The following is a 25,670-nucleotide window of genomic DNA, read 5'->3' as shown; positions in this document are numbered from 1 at the left end:
AAGTCTAGACACCGAGGGTACAAAACATTAGGAACACTTTCCTAATATTGAGTTGCACCCCTTTTGCCTTCAGAACCTCAATTCGTCGGGGCATGGACTCCCAAGGTGTCGAAAGCGTTCCATAGGGATGCTTCCCAGTTGTCAAGCTGGCTGGATGTCCTTTGGGTGGTGGACCATTCTTGATACACATGGGAAACTGTTGAGCGTGAAAAATCCAGCAGCTTTGCAGTTCTTGACACTCAAACTGGTGCGCCTGACACCTACCATACCCCGTTCAAAGGCACTTCAATCTTTTGTCTTGCCCATTCACCCTCTGAATGGCACACATACACAATCCATGTCTCAAGGCTTAAAAATCCTTCTTTAACCTGTCCTCCCCTTCATCTACACTAATTGAAGTGGATTTAACAGGTGATGTCATTGGGATCATAACTTTCACTTGGATAGTATGTCATGGAAAATATTGTTAGTTTAGTATGTCTTATGTTTCTACAGAGGAACACCCCAGCTGAATTCTGGTCCTATTATACAAAAGTTTAAGGTACAACGACCCCCACAGCCAAAGCAAGCTCTTCTATAGTAGTAGGATTAGTGGTCCAAGAAGAGAGAGAACATAGTATTCCTGACTTTGAGGCAGGCAGAGCATTCACAAAACAAAGCCATATTTCTATAGAAACATATCATGATTTATTTATTAAAATCAGCATGCAAATGCCACATCCCTGACAGGAGTTGAATTGCATGCCATTCTGTGGAGGCAGTGTGTGAGAGAAGGGGAGGGAGAGAGAGAGATAGAAAGAGGGGTCTACACAGCCAGCCTGGGGGGGGTCTTTAGTTCTTTAATCCTTGGGTGCTGTGAGCACAGTGTCCAGCGCGCTCTGTGCCTCCTGTATCTGCTGTTGCAGCCTTTGTTTCATGCCCTCGTTCTGGGCCTTCTTCAGCATGGCCTGCATGTCCTGGATTGCCGCACGGTAGCCCGGCGCATTGTGGAACACACGTACTGCCCGGTCCCCGCTGCACACCAGGTAGCGGCTGTTGATGTCAAACCTCAGGTCAGTGATCTCCTCGCTGTGGACTCCGTGGAACTCCTCCTCCAGTTGACCTGTGGAGGTGCTGTACATGGCCACGCTGCAGCTGTTGGAGATGGCCACCACGCGAGCGTCCGGCGACAGGGCCACACGGCTGCCCTCCGACGACTGGCAAGGCACTGACTTCAGTAGGTAGGGGTCCTGTTGCTTCTTGTACTCCACGTCCGTGTCCCACAGCCGCCACGTGCCGTCCTTGGAGACGGTGGCCATTCTGGGGGGAAACGAAAGACTGTTTCACATACCTCAATTGGGAAATCTACCTTATGAATGTTATCATAATGTCATCCATGGAAATCAACCATCAATGTTTTGATAGGATACCACACAATGCATGCCTTACCTGCTTGAGTCATTAGAGAACGCAAAGGAGTGGACTCCAGCTGAATGGCCCTTTAGGTCGAAGGCGCGGGCCACCTCTTTGAACTCGCCACCCTTCCCGAAGCACACCTCCCACACCTTCACGTCAGGAGTGAAGCCACAGGAGGCCACAAACCTGAGGACAGAGAACCATCCAGAAATGATCTACCTGAGAGTACTATTATATTAGCTATAAAACCCACACAGACACATTTAGGGTACTGACCTGCCACATGGTGAGATGGCAGCGTAGGAGTTGGTCATCTGGTTGGTGATGATAGAGGCCAGTACCTCTCCTTTCAGGTCCCAGATGAGGATGTTGGTGTCGGTGGAGGCACTCATGATGAACTTGCCTGGAACACAGAAAACAAAAGGGAGACAGATGAGATTTTAGACAACTGGAACAAGGGTCTCTTTCATAACTTCTAACAGTCATTAATCATAAAAATTAGCATATCACGCATTCACATCTTCCTGCCTTTTAGTCATTCAGTCTGAATACATTCAGCGGTCATACCCGTCTCTGCGATGCCGATGTTGATGACATTGGTCTTGTGTTTCTGAGGGAAGTCTTCAGGGGCAGCTTTGAAAGTGAAGCTACCATCATCCTTCTTGGTCATCTTGAAGATGCGAATAGTATCTCCGTTAGCCAGCCATGTAATGAACGCCCTGCATACCAAGACAGAGTGAAAATAAGTATAGAAAGACAAGCGGAAAGTATTGAGACCCCTTGACTTTTTCCACATTTTGTTACGTTGCACCTGAGCTCAATTTCGAGTCTCATAGCAAAGAGTCTGAATACTTATGTAAATAAGGTATCCGTTTTTTATTTGTAATAAATTTGCAAACATTTCAAAAAACCAGTTTTTGCTTTGTCATTATGGGGTATTGTGTGTAGATTGATGAGGGGGAAAAAACCATTTAATCCCTTTTAGAATAAGGCTGTAACGTAACAAAATGTGGAAAAAGTCAAGGGGTCTGAATACTTTCCAAATGCACTGTATCTATACCCTTTGTTCTGGACAGGAGTGTGTGTGTGTGTACTTTGAGTCCGGGCTGAAGCGGACCAGTGTGGCGTGGTCCAGCTCTACGTTGGCCCTCAGACATTTATGGTCTCTGTCCAGGAAGTCCTTGGTGCTCCATATCCTGACAGTGCGGTCGTCAGCACAAGTGGCTAGGTACTTCCCGTTGCTGCTGAAGTCCAGGGACGTCACATTGCCACTGTGACTCTGGGGAGAAAGACAGAGACGAGTGAGCCAAGCTGTTGTCGAATTGCCCCTACACTGACTGCCAGTCTTCTCATCCAACCACAACCACCATTCACCTGTCCAATCCCCCTCCAGCAGAGGCGGAACTTCAGCCAATCCACCAGGTTAAACGCTCACACCTGTCACTAATCAATGTGGCAGACCAAACTTTACAGTTCGCAAAAGTGTTTTCTGCAAGACCTTTCCTTTGTGTTTTTGGATGCATTTATGATAAGTTTGTTCTCATTTCTTGATTTATATTATCACCTGATTGGAGAACCTTTACTGTTATTATTTCCTTTGCTTGTTTTTTCAGTTAACCATCCTTTGACCATCTCCAACCATTGTGAATGAACGGGCATCAGCCCTTTAAACTGCAACCTCCATCTCTGTGCTTTAATAGACACCGCCACGATAGCCCCAACTCAAACCAGCAAACTAAACTCTGACCAGTTTTTACACAAGCGATGATCAAGCATCAGATGATTCTGTAACCTCGTCACACACCACTGTCATTACATCATGTGCCTTGTTGGTGCAGCTTATCATGCATTACACAACTGGCTTATGGGCTGGTTTTTATAATGTAGATAAGACTTCTTAGCTACCCTTAGCTATGACATCATTCACTCTAGTAAATGGCAGAGTATGCCTAAATATGTCCAGAGAGGAAAAGGTGAAGCGAGAGGATTTACTCCGCATGAGATAAGCAGACCAAGTGGGGATTTTTTGTATGGAGGACTATGAGTGTTGAATTACGTGAGGCTTATTTGACCGAATATCCGTTTTGTAATGTTTAGGCTGTTACAAATGCACTGATATAAGTGGATACATGTGGCATTCCGGCAACTTTGGGTGAAAAAACTGTTGTTCACATGCGTATCTGCCCTCATTAGCTAGAATGGTCCCACTGATCTCGCCTCCCTTCCATCTTTGAGGACATGCATTTCCATTGTTAGAGCGGTCACTTGACTATCTTGTCAATATAATAGATCATCTTTGATATGGCGTAATATGGGGTTCACAGTATGTGAAGCATGGCCCACCTTCAAGGAGGATGCCAGGAGAGGGTGGCTGAAGGTTTGCTGTTGGGCTTTCTCCTTGCGAGGACGCTGTTGTTTCTGTTTCTTGGCAGTGGAAGCCTTCACTGCACTTTCCTCTACTGCAGGGGATGAATTGGCATCACGTTACACAAGACGTTCAAGCAGACACTTTCTAGTAACTTCCATTATCAAAATGTTCAAAATTCTGGTTGCTTTCACCTCTGGAAACGGTAAGATGTTGCCTCAAAACATTTACAATTCTGTAACAAAACAATGTTTTGGTCAGAGATCCTATTAAATTACTAGACATGTCATAAACCTTCAAATTTCTGAAATGGGGTGAAAATGGCAGCCATATTGGTCTAAGAGAAATCCAGTCTAATTGGAATTAATGGCAGTAGAGGCATACTCCTGATTTTACTTATGCAGGAAAATAAAATACATTTGTTATCAGAAATTGTGTAATAGAATTGTCAACCTAAAATATTTTCAAATAATTATAAATACAGTTTATAAGGATTTTATACAAATGTTCTGTACAAATAGCCTCTAAAATATATGTAAACAGACCATAAATGTCTACATTTTTGTTTCCTTGGAAAGCTGTGAGTGATATGATACAATATTGGTCCTTGTTGCATTTACAACATGTCTAAGTCCTATCATCAACTGATTTCAGCCAGTCTATGGTGGAGGATTGACTGCATTGTTTGAAAGGAATGTTGGCATATTGGCAGTTAATTTGAAAAATTTATGATATCATTCCTCTAAAACTAGCAGCCTAGTTAGCTAACAAACAGTGCAGATACAGTCTTCAAAAGCATTATTTTACACTATCACAGAACTTGCGAACCATGATTGACCAACTCCCTGACCCACAGAAGTATGAATTAGAATACTAATTAAATTAATAGGATCTCTATGGGCTGACCTTCATCCCATCATATGAAAATTAATGTCCCTTCTAGTATTCTAATTATATGGTTTTGGTCACCATTTAATTCAAACTTTCTTCCATAACTTTTCTTCCAGCAACAAGTTTATGGCTGTAGATAATTTTGACCTGGTGCCAATACTTTTAAATGAATAGATCTATTGTAACTATCATCAAGGGCCACTGGCTTATATTACATTGTGTAACTTGCACCTGTTTGACGCTTGCTAACGTTAGTACAATTGCAATCCATCGCAACAAGACATGCAAGGAGAGCAACTTACCAACTGAATCCTCTTCTTTCTGCTCTAGTTGTTCACTTATTTCTCCTTTCTGCTTTCCCACTGCGATGGCGACCAAAATTATCAGCATTCCTATTAATACGGTCAAGGCAATAAGAGCAGCAAACTCCATCTTCACCCAGTTTGTGCCACGTTAGCACTGGCTAGAATTGTAGCTAGGAAACTGTGAGAGGCTAGCATGGGTAACGTTAGCTACTTGCTGTGCCTGCAGCTTTGCTCAGCTAGCAATATCGTTGTATTTAAATATAAATAATGTTGTAGTTATTAACTGTATGATATCCAAAAGCGACTACTCTAACTTGCTTTACAAATGCATACAAATTCGTCTTCATTTCGTTTCTGAAGTCAGTAGCAGAGCACGGTCAAAGACAGTCCAGTATGAAACTCTATCGCACGGTCTTAGGCACTTTGATTTCTAACGTAAATCGATACCTACATTTTTCATCAGGCCGTAAAGTATATTGCCCACTTGCAGAAACGTGGGTGTCGTGGAGATATATTAATGTTGTTGTACATAATGATAACACATTCTCTGTAAAAAAAAGTATTCTAAACTAGTTTTGTACATGAAAGCTGCTAGATTCTCGAGAAAGAGGAAGCAGGCTGCTGTATAGACTTTGGTTTACGACAGTACATTTCAGGTAATTTGCTCCAGTGTACTGAGTACAGTAGCTAACGCCTTGCTCTGTAAACATTTACCACGTAGCTAACCAGTAAACATCAAATAACACAGGCAACACCTTGCTGTTCATGCCTAGAAGCAGAATATATTTTCTCCAAAGATAAACTTTCCAGCAGTACTGTGTGTTAATATTGTTAACTATAATGCTCTCACCTCACCAGAATATCAAGCATATATTTGCCCTGGTGTGAGACACAGAAGTTTTCATCTATCCTCCAAGAGATCATTGAGTCCACTAAGCTCCTCAAACAAACTAAAATAAAAATTAATCTTGCCAAGGTAATGTGAAACACATTGGACAGTTCTCTCCCCCATCATGCCTTTTTGAACAAGCACAGACTAAGTCCATTCAGTCCCTCCAACATATAGTTCTTCAAGCCTGGTCCTTGGAACCCACAGGTCATAATATGCAGGCATTTGTTTTGGCCCAGACAAACACACCTGATTAGCTTCTGTAATTGAATCAGGCGTGTTAGAACATGGATAGAACAAAAGCTGCACACCCTGTGGATCAGATCCCCGTGGACCAAGATTGAAGAACACTGCCCCAACACTATGGCTGGTCACTTACCTCTTGTTTGGTCCTGTCCATTACACAGGTTCTGGTGTATGACTTGGTTGTCGGTAAGGGGCTGAAGTGTGGCGGGGCCTGGAAGGCTCTGATGATTAAGCACTGCTCCATACTGCCCCGCATGAAGATCAAGCAGAAGGTCAGCTGCAACCAGGACCTACTCTCCTCCAGTCTCCAGCAGCCTGAAGGTTGGATTGATTGATCCTTATTACTCCTGTTAGACATTTTTGAAAATAAGACATTTGAGCTGCAAGAGGTAGAGTGGCATAGTAGTCTTAGATACAAAATGTACATGCACTAATGTTAGTGGCTTAGCTAAGTTGACTCAAACTCTACATTTGGCTGCTTCTGAAGTCTGTACAGCTGGTCATCTTTTTGCATTATTCCCACTGTCTGGCATACTTCACTGGAAATATGTTAAATGTTACTTGCCTTTGTTTAGCTAAATAACAATACTTTTCCTTCCTCAGGCAATCAGCTCCTGAGGTATGTGAGTGTGAACACATTAAAGACCACGGTGGAGGACGCCATCGATTACTTAAAGAGAGAGGGCTTTCGCCTACCTAGGACAGGCCTACAAGTCAGTCAGTGACAAGCCTTGGATGTTTCTTCCTTCCCTGTTAATTATATTGACTGAGCATGGATTCATTCTAGTGATTGAGCTTGACATGAGGCAAATTGAAAACAGAATGTGTGTTTCTGATGTCCAGGCTCAATTACCTGAATCTGAAGAGGAAATCCTTTGTGGGTGACCTGCAACTTTTAGACCTACTGGTTTTCTCTGCAAAGACAGACTTCCATGACCACAATCTGTACAAGGCTGGCCACATCATTCTACAAGACAAGGTGAGGATTCTAAATGCGTCCTTCCATCCTTCTTTCCTTCCTTCCTTGAGGTCATCACTGATCTGTACATGATTGGATGAGGTTACCTTGTTAGATCTATTCTGATAAAAGAAAGAAGCTAAGATGCATTTCTAAGGTATTCTAACAGGGCCCATGGACTTGCCTGTCTACTATTGTCTCCCTTATATCCCAACAGGCCAGATGGTGTGCCTGCGGGATGAGACACCGGCCTCCCAGAAGGAGCAGGACAGTCACCGTCTGAAGGCCCTGTCAGCGTTCCAGCTGCACTGTATCAACCACGCCAGGCGCTTCCTTCGTCTGCAGCGACTCCACCGGCTCCATCCACACCGAGGAGAACGAGCAAGTGGTGGCCGCCTGCCTGCAGCAGAACCCAGGCTTCAGGTAGGGAACAGAAATTAATATAATGATCAATTCCCAAATTGAATAGAGATTATGATGGAACTGACTAAGTATTTTACCTATCTGTGTTTCTGGGATTTTAAGAGCAGTAAAGCATTGTCTTGTGGAAACTGGTGGAAACCTTTTGATCTGAGACACCAGCTCTGTTTCCACCCTTTGTTTATGCAGGCTGGTTCCTCTGCTCCAGCAGTGGCCAGAGCGTGGTCTGGCTGCCCTCACACAGTGTCTCCAAGCCAGCACCACCAAAACCCTCACCCACAGCTTATTTGTGGCCCTGCTGGAACGACACACGGCACAGAGTCTAGAACAGCAGGCCTCTCAAACACTGTGAGTAGCAGTCATACATTTGAATTACATCACATTCAATGAAACTCTCATTAATTGAAATAGAGGATATTTATAGAGAAAACGTCTAGATTATACTGTTTGCTGTGTGAAGTTTTAACCACCAACAAAAATGCAACATTGTTAATGCTCGTCTTCACTATTGTAGCAATCCGGTTGCTGAGATGAGTCCAAGTAGTCCTTCTGCCAGTGAGGACAAGCATGAGGCTGAAGAGGCTGATATCACAGAAGATAGGGATGAGGAGGTTCAGGAGCCTAGTAGCACCACTGAGGATATGGACGTGGCTAAGGAAGCCAACCCCACTGAGGAAAAGACAGATCAATCAGAAGGAGCAAAGAAAAAGAGGAAGAGGAGGAAGAAAAATAAAGATGGGGATGAGGAGGCTCTGGAGCCCAACACCACTGAGGATACAGTGCCTTGCAAAAGTATTCATCCCCCTTGGCATTTTTCCTATTTTGTTGCATTACAAAAAAAATAATCTGCCGTGTTAGAACATGGATAGAACAAAAGCTGCACACCCTGTGGTTTTTCATCGGCAGGGACTGGGAAACTAGTCAGAATTGAAGGAATGATGGATGGCGCTAAATACAGGGAAATTCTTGAGGGAAACCTGTTTCAGTCTTCCAGAGATTTGAGACTGGGACGGAGGTTCACCTTCCAGAAGGACAATGACCCTAAGTATACTGCTAAAGCAACACTTGAGTGGTTTAAGGGGAAACATTTAAATGTCTTGGAATGGCCTAGTCAAAGCCCAGACCTCAATCCAATTGAGAATCAGTGGTATGACTTAAAGATTGCTGTACACTAGCGGAACCCATCCAACTTGAAGGAGCTGGAGCAGTTTTGCCTTGAAGAATGGGCAATAATCCCAGTGGCTAGATGTGCCAAGCTCATAGAGACATACCCCAAGAGACTTGCAGCTGTAATTGCTGCAAAAGGTGGCTCTACAAAGTATTGACTTTGGGGGGGGTGAATAGTTATGCACACTCAAGTTTCGAAAATATTGACGGCCGTCAATATTTTCGGGACAACATCAATATTTTCATTACAAAGTGTCTGACCACCCGCTCCCAATCGCAGCATGAAATATGCCTACCGCGCCGTAATGATCTCTGTGGGCATCCCGCGAGAATGCAGCCCTCCAGTTCAGACAGATCAGTCACAAAGATCTCTCTTTATCACATTTTATTTAAAACCAGTACATTTCAAGACATGAGCAGCGGGGATAATGTTACTAATACATTGCCCAGGTCTGAACATTCACTCTCCTCTCCAATCCTCCAATGGAAACGTAAACATCTGCTAACATACATTAGCTAGGTTTCTATACAATTGGCGACAGATTGTGAATATTCTCAAATCTGTTTAAAGAAAATATGCCAATTTTCCCCACCAGTGGTGCTTCCACCAAATGGACTTGTTGCGGATAAAAATCAGTGCGTGATGACATTGTGCACAAAAAAATAAATGTTAGGACCACACACCTAATCATCGCGAGTCCAAGTTTACTTCCATACGATGGTTATTATATCAATATTTGTACATAAAGGTGTTTCCACCACCATTTCTCGCATAATCAATTTTACTGACACAAAAAGATCCCACCATGTCAAAAAAACAATCTGTCGGCATTTATGTAATTGTACCGAAAATTTGTGTTTACATCACAGCAGTCATGTTATTTTTTTTTATATAGGCCTATGGAATGACTTTACTCGCATAAAAACTGGATGGAAATGTGGTTCCTGTCACACAAACACACTAACATCCCTCCTCCATACAGTAGATTATAACTGATGCTGGCACTAAAATATACAGCTCATTGAGTGCAAAGGCCAAAAGCAAACAGGAAAACGCTCATCCAGAGGCAGCGCTCCTAGTGGCCGGAAACTTTAATGCAGGGAAACTTAAATCCGTTTTTCCTAATTTCTACCAGCATGTTAAATGTGCAACCAGAGCTACAAAAACTCTAGACCACCTTTACTCCACACACAGAGACCCGTACAAAGCTCTCCCTCGCCCTCCATTTGGCAAATCTGACCGTAATTATATCCTCCTGATTCCTGCTTATAAGCAAAAACTAAAGCAGGAAGCACCAGTGACTCGGTTAATAAATAAGTGGTCAGATGACGCAGATGCTAAGCTACAGGACTGTTTTGCTAGCACAGACTGGAATTGAGGAGTACACCACATTAGTCGCTGGCTTCATCAATAAGTGCATCAATGATGTCGTCCCCACAGTGACGACAGGGTAGAGCTGCCGCTTTCAAGGAGCGGGACTCTAACCCGGACGCTTATAAGAAATCCTGCTATGCCCTCCGACGAACCATCAAACAGGCAAAGCATCAATACAGGACTAAGATTGAATCGTACTACACGGGCTCCGACGCTCGTCGGATGTGGTAGGGCTTGCAAACTATTAGACTACAAAGGAAAGCACATCCGCGAGCTGCCCAGTGACACAAGCCTACCAGACAAGCTAAATCACTTCTATGCTTGCTCCGAGGCAAGCAACACTGAAGCATGCATGAGTGCATCAGCTGTTCCGGACTACTGTGTGTTCACGCTCTCCGTAGCTGATGTGAGTAAGATCTTTAAACAGGTCAACATTCACAAGGCCGCAGGGCCAGACGGATTACCAGGACATGTACTCCGAGTATGCGCTGACCAACTGGAAAGTGTCTTCACTGACATTTTCAACCTGTCCCTGACTGAGTCTGTAATACCAACATGTTTCAAGCAGAACACCATAGTCCCTGTGCCCAAGAACACTAAGGTAATCTGCCTAAATGACTACAGACCCGTAGCACTCACGTCTGTAGCCATGAAGTGCTCTGAAAGGCTGGTCATGGCTCACATCAACACCATTATCCCAGAAACCCTAGACCCACTCCAAATTGCATACCGCCCCAACAGATCCACTAATGATGCAATCTCTATTGCACTCCACACTGCCCTTTCCCACCTGGACAAAATGAACACCTACAGTGAGGGAAAAATGTATTTGATCCCCAGGTGATTTTGTACGTTTGCCCACTGACAAAGACATGATCAGTCTATAATTTTAATGGTAGGTTTATTTGAACAGTGAGAAACAGAATAACAACAAAACAATCCACAAAAACACATGGGAAATAAGTATTTGACCCCTCTGCAAAACATTACTTAGTACTTGGTGGCAAAACCCTTGTTGGCAATCACAGAGGTCAGACGTTTCTTGTAGTTGGCCACCAGGTTTGCACACATCTCAGGAGGGATTTTGTTCCACTCCTCTTTGCAGATCTTCTCCAAGTCATTAAGGTTTCGAGGCTGACGTTTGGCAACTCGAACCTTCAGCTCCCTCCACAGATTTTCTATGGGATTAAGGTCTGGAGACTGGCTAGGCCACTCCAGGACCTTAATGTGCTTCTTCTTGAGCCACTCCTTTGTTGCCTTGGCCGTGTGTTTTGAGTCATTGTCATGCTGGAATACCCATCCATGACCCATTTTCAATGCCCTGGCTGAGGGAAGGAGGTTCTCACCCAAGATTTGACGGTACATGGCCCCGTCCATCGTCCCATTGATGCGGTGAAGTTGTCCTGTCCCCATAGCAGAAAAACACCCCCAAAGCATAATGTTTCCACCTCCATGTTTGACGGTGGGGATGGTGTTCTTGGGGTCATAGGCAGCATTCCTCCTCCTCCTCCAAACACGGCGAGTTGAGCTGATGCCAAAGAGCTCGATTTTGGTCTCATCTGACTACAACACTTTCACCCAATTCTCCTCTGAATCATTCAGATGTTCATTGGCAAACTTCAGACGGCCCTGTATATGTGCTTTCTTGAGCAGGGGGACCTTGCGGGCGCTGCAGGATTTCAGTCCTTCACGGCGTAGTGTGTTACCAATTGTTTTCTTGGTGACTATGGTCCCAGCTGCCTTGAGATCATTGACAATATCCTCCCGTGTAGTTCTGGGCTGATTCCTCACCGTTCTCATGATCATTGCAACTCCACAAGGTGAGATCTTGCATGGAGCCCCAGGCCGAGGGAGATTGACTTTTGTGTTTCTTCCATTTGCGAATAATCGCACCAACTGTTGTCACCTTCTCACCAAGCTGCTTGGCGATGGTCTTGTAGCCCATTCCAGCCTTGTGTAGGTCTACAATCTTATCCCTGACATCCTTGGAGAGCTCTTTGGTCTTGGCCATGGTGGAGAGTTTGGAATCTGATTGATTGATTGCTTCTGTGGACAGGTGTCTTTTATACAGGTAACAAACGGAGATTAGGAGCACTCCCTTTAAGAGTGTGCTCCTAATCTCAGCTCGTTACCTGTATAAAAGACACCTGGGAGACAGAAATCTTTCTGATTGAGAGGGGGTAAAATACTTATTTCCCTCATTAAAATGCAAATCAATTTATAACATTTTTGACATGCGTCTTTCTGGATTTTTTTGTTGTTATTCTGTCTCTCACTGTTCAAATAAACCTACCATAAAAATTATAGACTGATCATTTCTTTGTCAGTGGGCAAACGTACAAAATCAGCAGAGGATCAAATACTTTTTTCCCCTCACTGTACGTGAGAATGCTATTCATTGATTATAGCTCAGCGTTCAATACCATAGTGCCCACAAAGCTCATCACTAAGCTAAGGACCCTGGGACTAAACACCTCCCTCTGCAACTGGATCCTGGACTTCCTTACGGGCCGCCCCAGGTGGTAAGGGTAGGTAACACACCACCTGCCACGCTGATCCTCAACACAGGGTCCCCTCAGGGGTGCATGCTCAGTCCCCTCCTGTACTCCCTGTTCATCCATGACTGCATGGCCAGGCATGACTCCAACACCATCATTAAGTTTGCCGACGACACAACAGTGGTAGCCCTGATCACTGACAACGATGAGACAGCCTATATGGAGGTGGTCAGAGACCTGGCCGTGTGGTGCCAGGATAACAACCTCTGCCTCAACGTGATCAAGACAAAGGAGATGATTGTGGACTACAGGAAAAAGAAGAGGACCGAGCACGGCCCCATTCTCATTGACAGGGCTGTAGTGGAGCAGGTTGAGAGCTTCAAGTTCCTTGGTGTCCACATCACCAACAAACTATCATGGTCCAAACACACCAAGACAGTGGTGAAGAGGGCAAGACGAAGCCTATTCCCCCTCAGGAGACTGAAAATATTTGGCATGGGTCCTCAGATCCTCAAAACTTTCTACAGCTGCACCATCGAGAGAATCCTGACTGGTTGCATCACTGCCTGGTATGGCAACTGCTCGGACTCTGACCGCAAGGCACTACAGAGGGTAGTGCGTACAGCCCAGTACATCACTGGGGCCAAGCTTCCTGCCATCCAGGACCTCTATACCAAGTCTAGGTCCAAAAGGCTTCTTAACATCTTCTACCCCCAAGCCATAAGACTCCTAAACAGCTAATCATATGCCTACCCGGACAATTTGCATTGTTCCCCCCCACCCCCTCTTTTACACTGCTGCTATTCTCTGTTTATTATTTATGCATAGTCACTTTTACATGTACATATTACCTCAATTACCTCGACTAACCTGTGCACCCGCACATTGACTCTGTACCGGTACCCCCTGTATATAGCCTCGCTAATGATATTTTACTGCTGCTCTTTAATTATTAATGTTTTTACTTAACACTTAAAAACAGTTGTTGGTTAAGGGCTTGTAAGTAACCATTTCACTGTAAGGTCTACACTTGTTGTATTCGGCGCATGTGACAAATACAATTTGATTTATATAGCCGCATCACTCTCAAACACTCATAACTTTAAGACCCAGTCAAAACGTGACTTTCCTGCGTTTTATATTTCCACACTGAGATTGGAATAATACTGTGAAAATGATGATAATGCCCTGTTGTAAGAGCTGTAAGAGAGGGTGAATATCCATAGGGGGAGTAGGTAGCTGAATAGCTTCCTGCTTCCCCCTTCACCTGCTAATCCCCCTATGGACACCCCCCCAACAGTCTTTACTCTGCCTCCACCCCAAAGGCCATTTATTTATTAATCACTGCCAGAGTTATGTACATAGTGCTATTTCTATTGTTTTTTTAAATTACCATTTTCATTATTTTATTTCACTTAGTCCTGCATGTTGGAGCTTTGAAGCCTAAGATTTTCACTGTACCCTGCAATCACACCTGTACATGTGACTATTAAACCCCTAAAGGTCGATGTCCACGCCCCCACGTCAATCTTAGCATAATAAAAAAAGCCCCATAAAAATCCCTTCAATTTAAGCTAGATAGTTGTTTTTTTTTGCATTGGATGCGTCTCAAACCACTGCATCCGCCTATGTCGCACTTCCGCATCTGTGGTGAAAGAGCTAGAGCAGTGTGTCAGACCATGAGACATCTTCTCACAAATTGTCTGTAGAGTCACTCTTATGGGTTAAACATTGAATCTTAAAACGACCACCTGAAATTTCAGTCTGTTTGGGTGGGATGGTGTTTTGGCCTGCCTGGTGACGTCACCAGGTGGTAAATTTGTTAATAGGCCAATAAGAAAGTGTTTCAAACCTCTCTGCCAATAACAGCTAGTTTTCCCCTCCCTACTCCCAGAAAGTTCTAGCAAAATTCTTGCTTGAGAATCTGCTCTTTGCTAAGAAGCTATTTGTTTCTTTTTGACTATTTTTATTGCCTTACCTCCATAACTTGCTACATTTGCACACACTGTATATATATTTTCTGTTGTATTTTTGACTTTGTTTTTTTTACCCCATATGTAACTCTGTGTTGTTTTTAATCGCACTGCTTTGCTTTATAATAATAATAATAAGCCATTTAGCAGACGCTTTTATCCAAAGCGACTTACAGTCATGCGTGCATACATTTTTTTTTGTGTATGGGTGGTCCCAGGGATCGAACCCACTACCTTAGCGTTACAAGCACCGTGCTCTACCAGCTGAGCTACAGAGGACCACAGAGGACTTTATCTTGGCCAGGTCGCAGTTGTAAATGAGAACTTGTTCTCAACTGGCTTACCTGGTTAAATAAAGGTGAAATAAAAATAAATAAATAAAAAACAATCACAATAAGGTACTTAATTGTTACCCTCACATTATTTAATAATGAGATAAAAACTGCTGCATTGGACCTTTAAGACATCCAGCTCTCGAAAACACTGTCACATTTGATCAAAAGTCATTTGGTGACTCTTCGACAAAAAAAAAAAAAAAAATCAAACACATGGAATAGCCTGAGCCCCTGGTTAAATCCATACGGGTAAGTATGGCCACAATAAGTCAAAATGTTAAACACCTCTACTTATTTACACAGCTCTGTACAAGGCTGAATGACGATGTACAATTTACAAATGACTTAGGTGTATGCGAATTTGCCGATCTACTGCAGGACATCAACGTTGTACTAAATGGGTAAAGCACAAAAAATGTCTATAACAAATTATCAACAGAAAAAAAATGACAAATCAGAGTACTAAATATTATACTACTATTCAATGTTCTGTGCTTTTCAAATTGTGCATACCGGAAATCTCTACTAACAACATAAAAGACAATGATTAAGCCCTGTCTATGGGAACAAACACTTCAACAAAGGTGGCCAGGCCATTCAAGGTGGTTTGAGTTAACGCCATCACCACATTTTCCAACCATGTGTCATAAGCATATTTCAAGACACAATAACATTTTATATCGCAAGATGTAAAAACAAGCCTGGTAAATGAGCGAAGCATGCATCAAAAGCTGTCAGTCAAAATGACCACAGGGCAGAGTTTTCATTTATCTCACTTCACATCCAAATAATTGAGGTGGGGTGCTATCAATTGTTTTAAAGGGATTAAGTATAACACAAAAACATGGGTATCATACATAATGACATACTGGAATAATGCTACATATTGAAACAGATAATTTAAAAGAACAAACAGGGGACTTGAGTGTCCCAGCAAAACAAACGCATTAAAGTCAGTATTTATCTATACACACACCTACACTCTCAGCCACACACAAAGCCAGTCTCACTCTCTAAATCGACACAATTCACGTTTGTCAGGCTTGTACACAATCAGACAGCATTCACATACAGTACTCATACAGTAGCAGACCCAGTACGCTCTTGTATAAAAAAAAGTGGAGCTCTTCCAAAGGGAAACTTTTAGACGCTTTTATTCCACCATTGCAATACAGTTGAGGAATGATTAACAAATGAAAAGTCATTCAATAACTATAGACCAATTGCTTCAGTGAGCCAAGCTTGAAGGAATTCTAAAAGGCAACCTGCTTTAATACAAAAATAAAGTTTGTGCGTTTTTCTTTCTTCATGTTTAGCATTCATTGCCACTATTTAGCCAAATCATGCCCCACACACACACATTCACACACTTCTCTTACAAACACTAACTGTCTCGAACAGGAGAGGTTCTGATTAAAAATTAGTATTCAAAATCCTAGTTCTGTCTCAAGAGGGGCGGACCAATTAACAACTGATTCAACACCCGAGGTAATTTTTGTAACCTACATGGTTATTAAAGATGTTTAGCGCACAACAAAGAGGTTAGGTTTCACTTGAAAGAAGACAATACCCCTCCAGTTCCTTTAGTCCTGAGTTTCGATCCAGCATTAAATGACAAGAACACCTCTCCTGTTGTGCACATTTGTGGATCTAGTTGTATAGTCACACCCAACACATTTATCATTAAATTGTTAAAAAGTCAACAAAACACCTTACCTCACCCATTGGACTTGCAGGTAAAACCCATGTCCGGCACTACCAATATGCCGCCATTCACCACATTATTTCCTCCAAGCCAGACTCACCGAGGCAAAACCAGTAACAAGCAAAAAACACCAGAAAAGACTTGAAGGGAATCATACAAGGGAGGGGAAAGCGGTTTGACTGCTGAAGGCGCAAGTATGTCCATCTTCAATGCATAAGAGGGGAGCATGTGAGCACCAAGCTCAGTTCGTCTTATAAATGCACTCAGCTTTGTCTTGGTAGTATACAGATGCAGGCTATTGTGGTACAGTGCCCAGATGTTTCTAGTTTCTGTCATGGCCAGTCAGAACCTAATAATAGATCTTATGGGGCTATATGTGTGAAGGTGGGGGCTGGGTTTCAAGACAGATAAATTGTTCTGTGCCATATCGGTGGGGAACACTTACAACGCCATATTTAACTGATCAAACAGGGTCTTTAATCAAGACTGTGACTAGTTAGATCTGGTGTTTCAGTGCTGGGCTGGGGGAAAACCTTGCATCTCCTATGGCTCGCCAGGATCACCATACCCATTCCTCCCATAGCATACAACTGCTCTGATTGACCACATTCAAAATGCATCCTTACATCATCTCCCTTGAAGTAATCACTAGGTTAGGATAAGTGGAAGCTGCAGTAACTAACTTTTTCCCATCCAATGGAATACAATCCTCAGAAGTTATTTCAAGGAATAAATAATAAATAATTAGTCATTTAGCAGACGCTCTTATCCAGAGCGACTTACAGGAGCAATTAGGGTTAAGTGCCTTGCTCAAGGGCACAGACAGATTTTTCACCTAGTCGGTTCGGGGATTAGAACCAGCGACCTTTCGGTTACTGGCACAACGCTCTTAACCACTAAGCTACCTGCCGCCCAGAAAGGAGGAAGGATTTGTTAACATTCTCAAACAGTGCACCGATCGGTCTTGCATGTCCCCACCTCCCATCTTCACTATGGCGATAGCAGGATTAGAGAGTGGGGAAAAGGACTTCGAGGTGGTAGAAGAGAGAATATTTTGTAGGTCAGGCCTTTGGTTTTTAGCGCAAGTCCAGGGTAGCCCATTTACACCAACACAATATTGACCCACGAATGACTACTACCCTGGGACTCCACATGATCATAATGCCATCCCCAGATCGGTTAAACATAAATTATCTATATCAAAGGATTTTCTTGTTCACCTTATTCTGTCATTCAGGATCAAACGAGCAGAACAAATTCCATTGTAGGAATGCTTCCCAGTGCCCGTGACAATGTACAATAATACAAGGGCATCTCTGAGACCACTACACTAAGCACTCATTCAAAACACAGGTAGGCCTAACTAGTTTGCCCTTTTAAGTGCAGAGATGCCACATACCATTCTTCATTAACTGAGTGAAACAGCCTTTAGGAATCCAAATTGAAACGCTTTACATGCAAAATAAACGCAATTCATTATCTCAGAACTGTCAACATCTCCTATACATTATGGTTGCCATGTACAGCTGGATACGTCCACACAGATCATAATGTACGTGAATTTTGACCGTGGGCATACATCCAAAAAACCTGTTCAGCCCTTGTATAGCCGTTAACACACAGCCCTGCTTAGAATTGTATACAAAAACAGAGTGAGTGAGAAGCATGTCTCGATTCGAATGTACCACGTCGGATCTGAACAAAACCTGCTCTGTTAGCAAATCAAAAACTGGTGATAAACAGGTGTAGTAGGGGAAATCCAAAAAGCGGGGGGGAAAAAGTTGTTGGAATTGGATATGCTACACTTAAAGTCAAATGGATTTCAACAAGTCTTGTCTTTCAAGTATAATACATTTTATCGTTCTGCCTCCTATCCCCCTTTTCTTCCCTCCCTGGGAGAGTGGCTACACTGTCAGAGCAGTAGGCATCCTAGGAGGGGTGTGTGCTCCTCTGCTAGCCTTGTACCACAAAGCGGGCCAGCCCAGGCCAGCCAGGGGAACAGGAGGGTAGGGGAGGGATGTTGGTCTGACTGGGGTTACAATGGAAAGCAGTGTTAGCCATAGCAGCAGTTCAGCTCCTCTGGAGGATGTCATGGGCGTCGTCCATAGCAGTGCTGAATGGGTAAGGGCTTCCAAGCCATTCCATATGCTACCTGCCCTGGCTAGGCTACTTCTTCCTGGGGTGCTGCCTTCGGGCCTGTAGCCTCTGGCGTGCCCCTGACGTTTTGGAGCCAGCGCCAATGGAGAATGAGGGAGCTGATGGAGAGCCTGGTCAACAAAAAACAAATCAATACAAAGACGCACCTGGCTGTTGACTATAACCATTGCAGCTTCTCAGTCAGGAAGAAACACAGACTATGCTTTTTGCTGCACACTTCAGACAGAAGGCTGGAGAATCAGAATCAAGCTCTAGTTATTTTCTTACCGAATGCTGAGGGTGCCAAAGCACTGAATCCTTGAACTGGAGTTCCTGGGCTTCCAAAGGGGATAGGACCTGCAGCTGTGCTCTGGCCAAAAGTAGGGGTAGACGTCCCTGTACAATAAATGAACAATTAGAGCTCACTAACTGTAAGTCGCTCTGGATAAAAATTGGCCAATACTGTAAAATCTCACTGCCACCAAAACGCAACATTGAACAACATCTGCGATTTTTTTTAAATCATAAAATTCAGTAAATGAGTTTTTGCATTATATTATACTAAATCTACTGACCGAAGGCTGGCTTGTCACTAGCTGCAGCCCCAAAGTTGAAGCCTGGCGTCTGCGTTGTGAGATTGGGGGTTCCAAACTGAGTGCCTGAAATGGCTGCGCCAAAGTTGAATCCTCCGGTGGCTGGCTGGGCAGGGGTAGTGGGGGCCTGCTGTGCAGACACACCGCCAAACGAGAAGTTTGGGGTGGAGGCTGGGAGTGTGCCGGCAGTCTGGGTGCCAGAGCCAAAGGCAGGGGCTGCTGGGGAAGCTGTGGTGTTGCCAAATGCAAAACCTGTGGAGCTGGCTCCAAATGCCAGCTTAGTGGGGGTCCCAAACGTAGAAGCCGCCGTAGTGGCAGCTGCGCCAAAAGCGAAGGGGGCAGGGTTGGCCCCAGCTCCAGCTGACCCAAATGTGAAAGGATTAGCTGCTGCAGTAGCAGCCGGGGCCTGAGTGGCGCTGGGGAACGCCGATGCTGCCGGGGCGTCGAACGACGACTTCCCAAACGTGAACGTGGACTGGCTTGCAGGTGCTGCAGCAGTAGTAGTGGCTGCAGTGGCCATGCCAAAGCCACTGAAGGATGCAGTGGTAGAGTTTTGGGTGGCTGCAGCCTGGCCAAAGGTAAATCCCCCAAGGACGGTGGCTGGGGGGGCAAGTTGAGTGGCAGCAGAGGTGGTGGTCATAGCACCAAACGAAAAGCCGTTGTTGCTAGTGGTGTTGGCGGCTGCAGTGGAGCTGAGGGTGGGTGCAGGAGCTGTGGTGGAGGTGGCGCCGAACTGGAAGGTACTTCCTGTGGCAGGGGCAGTGGTCGTGGCAGAGGTCATTGCAGGCGGCGCACTCCAGTTTCCAAACAGAGACTTGACAGGTGGCGAGGCAGCTGGGGCTGTGGAGGGGACTGGGGCAGGAGCGGTGCTGCAGGAAAGCCCAGTGAACAGGGAGGCGGCAGGGGCCATTGTACTGCTGTTGGTGAGCCCGCTGAACAATGAAGCAGACGCGCTGGCTGTGGATGGGGCGGAGGTGGCGGCTGGCTGTCCAAAAGCACTGGTGGCTGTGGCACTTCCAAATATGGGCTTAAAGGTTGGGACAGCAGGTGTGCTCTCTGGGGCTGAGGAGGCTGGGGTCGAAGCCCCGAAGATGGGTTTGAACACAGAGGCCAGGAGGGGATTATTACTGCTGGTGGTTTCTGTGGTGGCAGTTGAGGTGGGGGCCAGTGAGGAGGAAGGGGCTGTCAGTGTGTTGGCCAGGCCAAACAGGCTAGCTCCACCCAGTGTGGGGACACTGCTGGGGGCCTTGGTGACTTGGCTCAGCACCTGGGTGAAGGTAGAGTGCATGGGGCTGGCAGGCTGGGAGAGGGAGGTTGGGGCAGACTGGGAGTTCGAGGCTGGTGTGGGCTGAGGAGCAGTTAAGCTGGTCTCAGACTTCTGCTCTGCAGGCACCAGTGGTGCAGGGGTCGTAAATGCTTTCACCAAGGAGACAGACTGAGCTGGAGGAAAAAACAAGAGAAAAACAGGCTTATGAGTAACATCAAACGATCTTCACTCAAAGACAACCACCAAAGAAAAGTGTCTCCCAACATTAAATGATTGATATGTGATAACAGACCTGCAGTGGTGGCAGCAGCAGCACTGGCGAGGGTGTTGTTCCTCATCATTTTAAGAGACTCCAGGAGGGGGTTGGCAGTGGTGGTGACGGGGGCGGCTGTGGAGGGGGCGGCTGCGGAGGTGGGGGCTGTGCTGACTGTGCTTGAGGAGACAGGGTCCAGGTTGATCACAGGGATAGGAGCCGCCACACTGGCAGGTGTCGATATGGGAAGAGGGCTGGCCAGCAGGGTGGCCAGGGTGGGTGTGGGGTCGCTTGACACGGGAGGCTGAGAAGATGTGGTCACTACTGGAGCTGGTGCAGACTTCTCTGGAACTAAAAAATGACCCCAAATCAATATTCCATACTTTTTTTGGTTGACAAACTGGTTTATAAAAGTCGTGATTTGGGAATACTCACCACACTCTTCGAGGACAGTATTGATCTGGCTGAGAGCGTCTTTCTTCTCCTGATCCAGGTCTTTCACAGTGATGGTGTAGCCCAGCTCAGGAGGTGGAGGCTGCAAAGACAACATCAATGTTAAGACTCCCCATCTGTCTGATGATTAGCTACGTGTCCCATTTGAGTACATGTTCTATTACGCAGAATTTCTCACCAGAGAGATTTGGTCTCCTCTACGGCTGGACACCAGCGGAATCTTGCGTTTCCGTTTCCCTCTACCGGCAGAGTCTGACGCCACATGGACCTCAGGGGCTGGAGTCAGTTTTTCTGTAACAGAAAATATAGTGCATTGACCATTAATGTGGTGGCTCCAGTTATTTTCAATTATTTAAAATAAAAATGTAAGTCTCTTTTGGGACAAGGCTAAAGCCCTGAGCCTGATCTGGAATACACATGATAAACATGCTCTAACCAGTGGTGGGTGCTGGGTCCGTCAACATCTTGTCAGACCTCGCTGAGGACGCAGAGCTGGGTGAGCGAGCATCCTCTTCCCTGACAGACAGAAAAAACAAGGTCAAACTGCTAGCAACAATGGCAGCTCTCATTTCATCACAGGACATAGTGTGAACTTAGAAATGTCTAGAAGGAAGACCGGGTGAATACCTGGGCTTTTTAGAGGCTCTCTCTGGGGTCTGGGAGCGGGACGACCCAGGGCTGGAGAGAGGGGAGAGGCTGCGGGTGGAGGCCTTTTTCCGCTTGAAAACAAACGTGAAAATGAGGGTTAGGTTAAAAGGATACCTAGTCAGTTGCTCAACTGAATGCATTGAACTGAAATGTGTCTTCCGCATTAAACGCAACCCCTCTGAATCAGAGAGGTGCGGGTGCTGCCTTAATTGAAGTCCACGTCATCGGCACCCGGGGAGCAGTTGTTGGGGGTTAACTGCCTTGCTCAAGGGCAGAATGGCATTTTTCCACCTTGCTGGCTCTGGGATTCGAAACCAGCAACCTTTTGGTTACTGGACCAACACTCTTAACCACTAGGCTACCTGCTCTCCCCCGGTTTTCCGACAATACCGCTCAGTGTAGGTCAGCTCTGTCAACTGAACTCCTGGCTGTTGATCCCAACAAGAGGAATACCCAATCAGAGGAGTACTGTCCATCCAAATTATAAAAAGGTACCTGAGCAAAGCCTTGTGAGGAGCTGAGGGAGCTGCGGATGGAGTTGCGGACCGAGCCCAGGGTGCCGCTGGGGGTCAGGCCACAGCTCACAGAGCTGATGGAGGAGGTGCGTGACTTCTTCATCATCGACTCCTCCACCATAGCGTTCAGTCCTCGCTTCAGAGTACCGGGCCTAAAGAGGAGACAGGATTTCAGGAGAGATTGGAGGAGGGGATACAGTATTTGAATAATTAATGATTTAGATATAACTAAACATATCTATATAACACACTGAATGAAAGCAAAGTCGCATTCAAGTGTAATATCAGGACTTGAATTATGGAGAAACTTTTTGTACTGGCATTGCTCATACTCACTTGGGCACCAGCTGTGTAGGAGCTCCATTGGGCAGCAGTGGCTCAAATGCCGAGTGAGCACTCCCACTGCTGTCATGGCGTCTAAGTGAACAAAGAGCAGGTGTATGTCGTAAACCGTCTTCAAGAGCCACACAATACCAAGAGAGACACTGAAGCGTGAGAAGAACAGTACGTTGTATACAATAATATTTAATCATGTGGTAGTCACATACCTCCTTTTGCACTTTTTCCCTGCAGTGAAGCTCCTGTCATCTTCATCGTCCACCTCTCTCTTGCGGCTATCTTTGAGCACGCTCAGAACAGTCTCCCTGGAGCAGGGGTCTGCAGGGGCCCCCAGGCCTGGAGAGCCCAGGACTACCGGGGAGTTGAAATTATCAAAGCTGCAGACACAACATCAATTACAGAACAAATGTCAAAAGGTCCACCCAACAACTAAGGATGTTTTCAAACTTCACATGGACACTCAAATAATGTGGACACTCAAATAATGTGCCACAGAATGATCACAGAAGTACAAGTTGCTTGCATTATCACCAACAGATCTCTGAAAATGTTGATAGAAAACTTAAGGTGAGGCAAGACAGGGCCAATATGACTTACAAAGGGGATAGAGTGGTGTTGTGATCTGGCCTAGCAATCTTCACTGTGACTGGACTGTGGACTGCCGGGGAGTTGCGAGGGGTGAGAATGTTCTTCTTTCTGAAGCCGTCCCACTGGGCCGGGGGCAGGATGCCCACAGAGGTGGTGCCAATCTGCTGGAGGGGGTAGTGGCGCTGGGGAGTGATGGTGAACCTGCCCATCATGCCAAGGGGCTCCCTGTACACAATAGTTACCACAGGATTAAGTCATTGCATTCTATACAAGAAACTGTCTGGCATATATAATTCATAAGCTGATTTTATATGCCACAAAACAGGAATTTAAACAAAATAGGGGACATTTTATCTGTCAAGAGCCTGAGCTCTGACCAACCATTTGTTTACATAGCTATTTTAATAACTATCAATGTTTTGAAAATGATAGTAAAAGCTATTGTAACTGCAGTTATCATTAAGTGGAAGTGTCTTAATGTAAAACTTCCTATAATGCATGTTCAAAACATTGTTATCGCTTGTCTCATGCCATACAAGCATCCAAAGAACGAATATAGTCTCGAGCACTATCTGAGGGGGAAGGAACACTTCCTTGTAGAGAATGGAGCCGATAGCAACTCCCACATTTTCAAATCTTGGAGGGAATGTTAGTACGTGTTGCGGCGAAGCAGCACGTCTTCTCAATAAATTTCAAAACAAGCAACTGTTTTCCTATTTACTGATGACTAGCTACGATACGAACTTTAGCAACATTGGAATCGTTTAAAATCGTGTTTGACAACTGCACTATCATGTGTGCAACATGATCCGTAAGCGCATTTTTTTTCCAGAATTAACTAACGAACGTTACCGTTAGCACACATTGGCTACTGACAGTTGCAAACCAGTTAGCTACGTTAGCTGATGATGCTAGGCTAACTACCTAGTCACTGTTAGCTTGCCTAAGAACTTTAATGCTAATGTTAGCTAGTTAAACATTATTTCAGTACTCACCCCCCGAATGACAGTCTTTTGTTTGGAGTATAAACAGCGTGGTTGGGTCGCGCCAATATTTCGCGCAGTTGCTCTCGTGCGTTTGGTTTAACACCCGAACTTGCACCGGCTCGCGGCCTCCCCACAACTGAGGGAGGACTTTCTGCCTTCCCAATGTAACTTCCCATGAGTATATCCCGAGGACTGAACATAAATGAGTCACTGTGTCCCGCGTCTTCCCGATAAATTGCACTCGCGAAACGTCTTTGGCCGGTAAATACTACCGATTCCCTAACATCACCCTTGACCGTACGACTTCTGACTCTTCCTGCTGTGGGTAATCCGTTCGCAATCTCTGGCAACCAGCGTCGCAGCACGGGTGGAATAGTCAGACCATGGCGTGGATGAGGGCCTAACCTAGCGTTGAGTGATTCTCCGCTGTGATAATAACAGGCAACGCAACAAACTCCAAGAATGAAAACTATATAAAAAAAGGTTGGAATATAATAGAGAACTAGACAGAATATTACGATAGCACAGAACACGAGAGAGCTAAGCGCTATGAACCGCTTCTCTCTTGGAGACATGGCGGCACCGCGCCGCCGGAGGACTTTGATATCCCATGATGCCGCGCGTCAACATAGTACATAATTTATTCGCAAACCCCAATCAACGCATATTCTGCTGGAAAAAAATACATTACTGTTTACATTATTGCAAAAATAAATCCTTAAATAATCAGACAAATTAAATTGCTCTAACTTGGGTTTTACACCAGCCGGGTTTTTAAAATCATGATTACTTAGCCAATCATACAGATGATTGCTGAATAAACTCAGAGAGGAAGAGGAAGAGAGAGGCCCAACTCGGCGGAAAATCTGTCTCCCTCCAGCAGGTGGCGTTTTTTCGTTGTTTCGCCCACCAAGCAATGAGTTTTTGGAGGCCAATGAGAGAGTGGACGAAAGAAATGAATGGCTTATAGAGTACCACAGTATAATACCCACAAAACAGTCATAATACCCACAAAACCTAGCGGTCAAACATGGAAATGGTTCCAATCGTTTTTCTCTCTATGACAGGTGACTTTTATCAATATATTTGCCTGTATTTACCCCCAAAAATGAAATACTAAATGCCATGATGATCTGGAGGAGACTGCCAAATCGAGGCAAAAGTAATAATCTCTGGGTTAACTATCTAATGTTAGCTAAATGTAGTAATGAATAAATTGGCTAAATTATTTAAATGGAAATTCTGTGAACTGTCTTGTGCAAGTTTTAAATTAACACAATACCTGTTAGCAGAGGTGTCAGCTTGAGATGACGTTCAGGAGTTTGCAGAGATTTGTAGTCTTGCATGATGTCTACTTTGATGTTAATTAG

The 25,670-nt window shown here is 44.9% G+C and overlaps 2 protein-coding genes and 1 pseudogene across 2 annotated transcripts; 1 reads left to right on the top strand and 2 right to left on the bottom strand.

Moving 5' to 3' along the window:
• Positions 1-670: 670 nt before the first annotated feature.
• On the bottom strand, positions 671-5,393 carry LOC121579351 (transducin beta-like protein 2). The gene is made up of 7 exons (XM_041893871.2): positions 4,954-5,393; positions 3,739-3,854; positions 2,490-2,674; positions 1,963-2,114; positions 1,672-1,798; positions 1,429-1,581; positions 671-1,299 (listed from the first exon to the last, which is right to left on the bottom strand). The coding sequence occupies exons 1-7, from the start codon at positions 5,081-5,083 to the stop codon at positions 840-842; spliced, it is 1,323 nt and encodes a 440-aa protein (XP_041749805.2). The 5' UTR covers positions 5,084-5,393; the 3' UTR covers positions 671-839.
• A 144-nt stretch (positions 5,394-5,537) lies between these two features.
• On the top strand, positions 5,538-8,396 carry LOC121578872 (annotated as a pseudogene).
• Positions 8,397-17,363: 8,967 nt separating this feature from the next.
• Positions 17,364-24,895, bottom strand: LOC121579350 (nuclear envelope pore membrane protein POM 121-like). Its single transcript, XM_041893868.2, has 13 exons — positions 24,310-24,895; positions 23,324-23,539; positions 22,936-23,103; positions 22,724-22,804; positions 22,368-22,539; positions 21,852-21,943; positions 21,661-21,740; positions 21,403-21,515; positions 21,207-21,306; positions 20,811-21,122; positions 19,234-20,691; positions 18,947-19,054; positions 17,364-18,789 (listed from the first exon to the last, which is right to left on the bottom strand). Exons 1-13 carry the CDS (start codon positions 24,873-24,875, stop codon positions 18,689-18,691), a joined length of 3,567 nt encoding a protein of 1,188 aa, XP_041749802.1. The 5' UTR covers positions 24,876-24,895; the 3' UTR covers positions 17,364-18,688.
• Between the last annotated feature and the right edge of the window lie 775 nt (positions 24,896-25,670).

The sequence above is a fragment of the Coregonus clupeaformis genome, chromosome 13, assembly GCF_020615455.1.
Source record: "Coregonus clupeaformis isolate EN_2021a chromosome 13, ASM2061545v1, whole genome shotgun sequence".
Lineage (NCBI taxonomy): Eukaryota > Metazoa > Chordata > Actinopteri > Salmoniformes > Salmonidae > Coregonus > Coregonus clupeaformis.
This window is presented reverse-complemented; position numbering and strand designations above follow the sequence as displayed.